The sequence below is a fragment of the Paramisgurnus dabryanus genome, chromosome 16 (assembly GCF_030506205.2).
Source record: "Paramisgurnus dabryanus chromosome 16, PD_genome_1.1, whole genome shotgun sequence".
Lineage (NCBI taxonomy): Eukaryota > Metazoa > Chordata > Actinopteri > Cypriniformes > Cobitidae > Paramisgurnus > Paramisgurnus dabryanus.
This window is the reverse complement of record NC_133352.1, coordinates 33850716-33859218: the sequence shown is the minus strand read 5'-3', so window position 1 is coordinate 33859218 and position 8503 is coordinate 33850716. Positions and strand designations below refer to the sequence as shown.

At 38.2% G+C, this 8503-nt stretch overlaps 2 protein-coding genes across 5 annotated transcripts in view; both read right to left on the bottom strand.

Moving 5' to 3' along the window:
- Nucleotides 1-58: 58 nt before the first annotated feature.
- On the bottom strand, nt 59-2483 carry gpr151 (G protein-coupled receptor 151). Its single transcript, XM_065242001.2, has one exon. The coding sequence runs from the start codon at nt 1870-1872 to the stop codon at nt 592-594; it is 1281 nt and encodes a 426-aa protein (XP_065098073.1). The 5' UTR covers nt 1873-2483; the 3' UTR covers nt 59-591.
- A 1577-nt stretch (nt 2484-4060) lies between these two features.
- ppp2r2ba (protein phosphatase 2, regulatory subunit B, beta a) overlaps nt 4061-8503 on the bottom strand; it is a 73430-nt gene continuing 68987 nt past the window's right edge. For all 4 annotated transcript variants that reach the window (XM_065263941.2, XM_065263942.2, XM_065263944.2 and 1 more), the window contains 3 exons: nt 7804-7973; nt 5678-5769; nt 4061-5587 (listed from right to left, as the gene is read on the bottom strand). In XM_065263941.2, coding sequence (XP_065120013.1) covers nt 5308-5587; nt 5678-5769; nt 7804-7973 — 542 coding nt within the window. In that variant the 3' untranslated portion in view covers nt 4061-5307. The remainder of the gene's footprint in view (nt 5588-5677; nt 5770-7803; nt 7974-8503) is intronic.

The following is an 8503-nucleotide window of genomic DNA, read 5'->3' as shown; positions in this document are numbered from 1 at the left end:
ATTTATTTTGTTAAAGTTATAACACAAGAAACATTTTATGTAATGTATTCAAATTTATTGTTTTACACAAATGCATTTTTTCTTATGTTGTATTTTATTTCTATAGATGGTTTTATTTAAATCTCACTTTCTGAATATGCCCAAAGACACAGTCCTATAAACAAAACTGAAACATCTATTTTCAAAACACTATAGGCAGGAGAGCGCTATGCACAGCTTTCCGGCATTGCTATTGTCCTTTTGCACATAATAAAGCAACACACACAGTTTTTTTTAGCGACATCTCTACCTGTAATAATGTATAATACATTCAACCGGATTTTTAAGCAGCATAATACAATACAAATTATACAAAGTCATTTATATATATATATATATATACGCACTTCAATGATACCAAACCAGTTCTCATTTTATGTTTTTAAATAAACAGAGAAAAACATAAAGCACAATAGAAAATCAATAAATATGATTAAACATGAAGATTGGGAGGGATTCATTCAAGTGAGGTCTCATCTGTTGTATGATTTTAGTTTGTGTTGAAAAAAAATGATAAATATGAACTCTTTCAGTGCCATGGGTAGGACAGTCTTACTGTTTTACTTGCTTGTGGTCTTGGTGTTCCCAGGGCACAGGGTCATTTTCGAGTGAATGGGAACCGGATTCCCTCTCGTGCCAAAACTGCTCCACATCTTGCAGTACTATTCCATCCTTGTTGCCTGGACTTTCTTGTTTTCCTCCGTTCTGTTCTGTTTCCTTCTCCGGTTTCTGTTCTTCTGTTTGCTCAGGCCGATGAGGAGGCAGGTGGGCCGATCTCTCGGGTCTTGGGGTGGGTGACTTTGGGGCGGTCGGGGTGTGCGGCCCTGGCTTGTGTTTTGCCGGTTGTTTGCGGAGGGTTAGTCTACGCCACAGGTCTATGTAACCCTCTCTGAACTCCTCGGAAAGGGCCAGAACGATAAGAGGATTGATCAGCGAAATGGAGAACATGAGAAGCTGGGCGGAGAGAGTAAAAATGACCGGAGGAAAGATGCTCTCAGTCTCCCACGCGTGCCGCATCCACACCCATGACACCCACTGAGGAAGCCACATGATGGCCATGGCAACGGTCAGGCTGAACAACATGAGGGTCAGTTTGCGTGATCTGATCTGCGTCCGCAGGTTCTGGGTCTTGCTGGACCTGCGCTGGCACCGTCCATAAGCCTTCCAGAAGTAAAGTAAAGCAAAGCTTAATGGCATGCAATAGGCCAAGAGGGGGTACGTCTTGACATACACGGACATAAAATCGTGGGCGTCAGATGGCACGGATTGCACACAAATCATTCCACTTGCTTCTCTCTGCAGGGTGGCAAATAGCCATTGGGGTATGGGTACCACACACGCTAGGAGCCAAGTGAAGAGCAAGACAACCAGGATAGTCTTAAACCGGATGGTCACCTGCTTGGTGGGATTACTGACATACCTGTGGCAAGCTTTGGCCATGATGGCCACCGTGAAGCTCTTTGCAGTCATGCAGGAGTGCAGGAACCAATCACAGGTCTTACAGACAAACAAACCCAGTGTCCAGCTGGCACGGGAATATGCAGCAGCTTTGAAGGGTACAGCAAACGCCAGGACCAAACCATCAGCCAGCATCAGGTTGAGGATGAGCGCGTTTATCAGAGACAGCTTCCCTTTACGCGCGTTGGTTATCAGGACTCCCATAGCCGTGACATTCCCGGTAAAACCAAGGACGCAAACGATTCCCAGCACGACAGGAATCAAAACCCTCAGGTCTTCTTGATCAAGATGCTGATATCCACTGCGCTCCAGAAATGAGCGCCTATCCAGGGAGCTGTTCCCGACGCTTGTGTTCGTGCTCGCCAGTTTGTCCATTTCCACAGGGATATATTAATGGATAAGTGGAGACAAATGTAGTAACTAAATAAAGTTACTTTCTCTTTCAGATAAATAAAAATAAACTTCTGCGCAATGGATGAATCCGTGCGCTTTCGACCCGACCGCGCGCGTCTCTCTCCAAAGTGCCAAAGCGCGCAAGCGGAGCGCGCTTATAAAGGATGCTTTGATTGACAGGTGCCGTCTCCAGATGACACGCAGCGCTTAATTTCATCCTCCCGAGTCCAATTAAAATGATTTCGGGTAATAAGCTGCACACAGCTGCGACCTCCAGTCGAGTAAAATGTATTTCCTCTATTGTCTCGGGAAATGATGGATTCTTTTATTTCCTGTCTGAGATAAAGGATGATTGCAAATGGAAATATGGAGGAGCAGGATTGTATGAATTTTGATGAAGAATTGAGTTTGACTCGGAAACACATTTCAGTGCAGACTGAAAAAAAACCTTTTGAAATATTTAATATTTCTGTCACAGTCGATTAACCTATGGGTTGGTGATGCATTATTAGTGTTTTAATTAACATCAAAATGGTTCAAATGTATTTGAATGTATAACGTGTGTTTACACCTTTTAAAAGTTTAGGGTTCTTTGAATAAAATGTTTCTCATGTTAAAAATCTTCTGATTTGTTGGTGTATGCTAAAATGTTTAATTGTACCAATATATTAATTTTGTATTAGAAAACTAACATTTAAATAAAATGTTTTTGAAATGCATAACTTGGACTGAACTAATAATGAAGACAAAACTCCTACTGTTTAAAAAATGACTTCACTACATTGAAAAGTGTTTTTGTGTGTAATAACAATTTAAAATAAGGTTGTATTTGTCAACATTAGTAAATTCGTTAGCTAACATGAACTAACAATTATGAATAAATTCAGTAGGCTACTACATTTATAGTGGATCAAAAACCTTTCATAAAACTTTGGACAACTTTGATGAATTGTTTGATCCACTTCAAATGTTGACTAGTGTCGTTTTTAAGTAATATTTATTATTCTTTGTCATGAATGCAAATACAGTTATTCATGTTAGTTCATTGGGCATTAATGTTTACATACGTTTGATTAAAAAAAAAATTTATTATAGGATAAATGCTCAAATTTAAATAAATGTATATTAATAAATGCTGTAGAAGTATTGTTAGTTGTTAGTTTGAACTAATGTTAACAAATGCAACCTTACTGTAAAATGTTATCTAATTATAACATTTTTAGCATAATGTTATAAAAAAAATATTTTGGATTGAGGTTAAATGATTTCCAAAAAGGAAGATACTGTTTTTAAATTACATGAAATTATTTTCTGTCTACCCTGCACTGAAAGGTTAATGTCGTGTTTTTATTAAATATATATTTTTTTCGAGCTTATATTATTCAGTTTAAAATGCTTTTTTAAGTTTTAATAAAGTTGTCATTTTAGAGTTTATAAGGATTGATAATTTTTGGTTAGAAATAAGAGAAATAGCATTGTTTGTCAGGTTATTCAAAAATAATAATACTCTTAATAATTACACAATTTCAAATTATATACCAAAGTTTATCCTACTTAGGAATTTTTTTTGAAATTGTGTAATTATTAAGAGTATTAAATGTGAGGATCCTAAACTATTAATTATATAATATAATTTCACCTTATAGTTTAGGATACTCACATTTATTCCTCTTTTCTTTTATTTATCTTTTTTTTAACTAAAACTCAAACTCATAATATATTATGAGACTTTAGCCTGGATTTCACATACGTCACAATAATGTGTACTTTAAAACTAAAACTTGATGAAAATGACCCATGAAATAAAATGTGAAGGTTATTTTTGGCTATTAATACGACTATTTTAACATTAAATCCTCATTTAGAAACATTAAAAACTTAGATATAGAAAACTTAGATATTATCAGATTCCAATCTGTGAGGTAAACTAAACGCTATTGGCTACTTTAAAAAGAGGAGGAGCCACTCAATATGTCGCGCCTTAACTTCCGGTTTCAGTGGAAGCTGCGTCAAAGCTGCAAATTTTAAGGCAATTCGGGGAGTAAGTATATATGCATATATCAATATTAAATCAAAGTTGTTATTATAAAGAAACAGACTTGCATTAGTAGTCAAAATAATGCGTCAATTGCCACAAGATGGCGCCATTGTTTAAGACAGACCGTTGTACTTCAATTTGTTTTCTTTTATTTCAACGAATCCCATTAAGCATAAAGACTGCATGGCAAATAATTGCATGTAGATACATTCTGAGCTATAAAACTTTGATTCATTAAGAATTCAAGAGAAGTTTTTTTCTTAAGTGGAGAACATTACATTACTGGTTCATTTGTACATAAAATTCCCTGATATCATTTAACCTTCACGTATGTCATGTATAGGCTACATCATGATACCGGTATTCAGTCATCCTCAGGCCAAACTGTGACAGAAGTGAACGAGGACAACGTTTTAACAGTCTCAGACAAATGCTGTGGAAAGAAACAGGTTTGTTCGAATGAAAAACATGGTATCTGATGTTTGTATACGTCTGTTTTCTTCATTGGCTCATTGGTGACGTCATGTTGCATGCAATAATACTTTACACCCGGCACAGCACTGAAGTTTAAAAAATAACATGGTTTGAGTCATGAGCATAGATAATGTTGACTATAATGGAAAATTCAAGTACTTCAATTTTGTGTACTCATACACCACGTTGCTGCAATTCTTTTCCCATCGTACACAAAGCTATTCACATTTCTTGTAAAAACATTCACACTTCACGACCCAAAAACCATCCTTCCAAATCCCACCCAACCACCCTATCTGACCCCCAGTACCCACATACGAAAAGAAGGCACCACAGCTTATTAATGGTTACATCAAAACAAAAGGTCGACATGAAATAATGAAACATGACGTTTTGACCCATGAGATTGACTTTTACTCCAGCGCTCCATTCAAGAGGACCAATCAGGTTGCTGCGATTGCATCCATAGATTGTGTGTGTGTGTCGGGATCAATCAGTTTAGATCAGTCTATCATTGCCATTTTGGCAGAAATCAGGAGGGCTTTGTTTTTATTCAGTATGTCTTTTATAAAGGCACCTCTCTGATGTCGATAAAGGGGTCCATGTCCACAGCCGAACTTCACATCGTGTCAATGCACATTTGCACTGGTTCAAGGAGGCATTTCCATTCAGCACAGAAAATGAATAAATACAATAAATAAACAGTCATATGGAAAAAATGAGAGGAAATGCAGATATTTAATAGGAAGAGGGATTGTGCAGGGCCACCTGCAGCATCAAAAATGCTTTATTTGTACCCTACAGTCTTCCTCCCACATGGGTTACAAAACTAGCACAGACACACCCTTCGACATCACATCGAGCAGCGCTACAATGTTATCTGGTCTGGAGGTGGTACAGTTGTGCTAGTTGACCTTATCCTGAAATATATAAAGGTTATTGGTGGCTGCAACGGCGATGATGTTTTCGTAGGGATGCCAGGCGGTGTGGAGGATTTTCTTGCTGAAGTCCAAGCTGTCAACGCTGATCTCGTCTTTGCGACGTTTACCACCAACGCACACCTTGCGTGGTTTCAGGATCGCCCGAGGTTTGCTGTTCTCCCGAGACGCCTCCAGCGTCACGTCACGCTTTGTATTGCGGTCGAACATTCGGAAGAAATTGTTGTAGGAACCTGTCATGATCACGCTGGAGAGAAGATGAAACATCAACAGTGTTTAATATCTTATCAGATTCATCAGTTAATGGTTAATATTTTAATAGGTTTGTAAAACTGACCTGTCGGATCCATTCCAGACGCATTCGAATTTGTCGAAGATGCAATCGTTTTCGTACAGCGAGCACAGTTTACTTCTTAAGTAGTCGTGAACCTGGTGGATGAAATAGGTTTGTGTAAGGGTTTGTGTGTTTATAGTAGTAATTGCTCCTGTATAGCTTATTGGTACAGCATGAAATTTTGCACCATGAAGTTGCCTGACAAGCAAATTATTTTCAAAACAATTGCATCTTAATGATGTAAGCATATTCGGGTCTGGATTATAAAGTGGTGTGTATGTGCAGACCAGCAGGAAAGTGAAGAAGGGGAACAACCACACTCGGGTAGAGTTCGGTGTTAAAGGGACACTCCACTTTTTTGAAAATATGCTCATTATCCAGCTCCCCTAGAGTTAAACATTTGATTTTTACCGTTTTGGAATCCATTCAGCTGATCTCCGGGACTGGCGGTACCACTCATAGCATAGCTTAGCACAATCCATTGAATCTGATTAGACCATTACCATCGCGCTCAAAAATAACCAAAGAGTTTCGATATTTTTCCTATTTAAAACTAGACTTTTCTGTAGTTACAACTCTTTGGTTATTTTTGATGATTATGTTCCAATCAGATTACGACCCCATTCGTAAGTTTTTGTATGATTTGCCCTGACCTCTGTGATGTTGGGGTTAGGCTAGGGGTTGGGTTTCATTGTTGTTGTTTTTTTCATGAGAATCATACGTTTTTGTACAATTAACTTCCTATGAATTCATATGATTTAGCCAATTCGTAAAATATGTACAACTTCTCGTGAGATATGGCTGGTTTGTCCTGTGGCGGCTACCATATGCGTTTTGAAATTTAGGGGTGAGCTGTTGGTTGCAATCTCACCACTAGATGCTGCTAAAATTTACACACACCACTTTTAAAGGGATAGTTCGGCCAAAAATGATATTAAACCCATGATTTACTCACCCCCAAGCTGTCCGAGTTGCATATGTCCATCGTTTTTCAGACAAACACATTTTCGGACATTTTATAAAATGTTTTAGATCTTTCAGTTGATTAAATGTAATGTTACGGGGTCCACCCATAGTCCACGAACTTCAAGTCCAAAAAAAGTGCGTCCATCCTTCACAAATTAAATCCAAACGGCTCCAGGATGATAAACGAAGGTCTTCTGAGGGTAATCCCCGCGGTGCTGTTGTAGAAATATCCATATTTAAAACTTTATTAACAAAAATAACTACCTTCCGGTAGCGCCGCCATCTTAGTCGCGTCCGCATTCAGGAGAGAATATTAGCGTAGTGTTCGCACTTTTCTTAGTGATGTATGACAAATTCGGAGGGCGGGGGCACAGAGCAGCAGCAGAGTAGCCTCCGTAGGCTGCTTAAGCTCTCATCCTAAATGCGGACGCAACTAAGATGGCGGCGCTACCCGAAGGTAGTTATTTTCGTTAATAAAGTTTTAAATATGGATATTTCTACAACAACACCGCACAGATTACCCACAGAAGACCTTTATTTATCATCCTGGAGCCGTTTGGATTTAATTTGTGAAGGATGGATGCACTTTTTTTGGACTTGAAGGTCGTGGACTATGGGTGGACCCCGTAACATTACATTTAATCAACTGAAAGATCTAAAACATTTTATAAAATATCCGAAAATGTGTTTGTCTGAAAAACGATGGACAAATGCAACTCGGACAGCTTGGGGGTGAGTAAATCATGGGTTTAATATCATTTTTGGCCGAACTATCCCTTTAAGTACAATGTGAGTACGCCCTTAAAGGGGACCTCTAGAGGTGAGATAAGGAATGGCAACCAACAGCGCAGTTCACAGTATTTTGAAACTCATACGGTAGCTGGCACAGGACAAAAATTTTATCGTCTAAGACAACGTAGGGACGAAACGCACTCTGTAGAGCAGTTTGCTATTTAACAGCGACTTCCATGTAAGGAGAAAAATGTCTTATTCTTAGGTAATAAAAACAATACAGTTCATTATGTAAGGTCTCTATACACCACTGATAATATAGTTATGTATAGAGATCCTTCTAAAGGGGACACAAAGCACCTTTAAATACAATGTGAGGTAAACCCTAAGCTACCAGGTCATTTTTAATGCCTCAAATGCAAGTGCTTTACCTGATAGGTCTCTAATGGTTTGCTCTCCATGTTGAGATCCCAGACCTTCACTGTCAGATAGTCACGTGTCATCAGGTAGCGCCCACTGTGGCTGAACTTCACGTCAGAGATGGAAGAGATGATTTCAGAGAAAAAGGAACGATTGCTTGGATCTTCTGGCTCCTCAAAAACTGGACATGCAAGAAGAGAAACCAAATTTAGAAAGATGTATTGGATTCTCTGTCTTTTATAATATAATTTGACCATATTAATAATTCAGTGATGTAGCTCCAAATAAACAAAGACGTTTATATTCATAGTCTGACATGACTAAAAAATCGTCTGATCGCAATTGTTTGTCCTCACTGCGATGATTTTAGATCACCGCAATGATTGCACGTCTCTTTAAAAAACACAAGGGGGAGCTGCAGCGCCTTTAAAAACGAGACCGTATCAGATGGAGCTCCAGTGTAATGCAATACAATGCAAGCCATTCAATACAGTGTTAAAAACAGCACTTAAAGAAATGCTGCAAAACTTTGATAATTTATTATCAACTGCTAGATAAAACCTTCATTTCCAATTCCAAATTTAGGGAAGTGAAGGATGTTATTCTAAAGCATCTGTAAGGAATTGATTTTTTTACAGACATGTGGTCCAATACTAATATGACCTTAGTAGGATTGTCTGCTATGAATTTTTTCATGAACGAACAAAAAAA

Bases quoted from the DNA above. Each gene is read 5' to 3' on its own strand.
- gpr151 (XM_065242001.2), bottom strand. From the start codon at position 1,872: ATGGACAAACTGGCGAGCACGAACACAAGCGTCGGGAACAGCTCCCTG.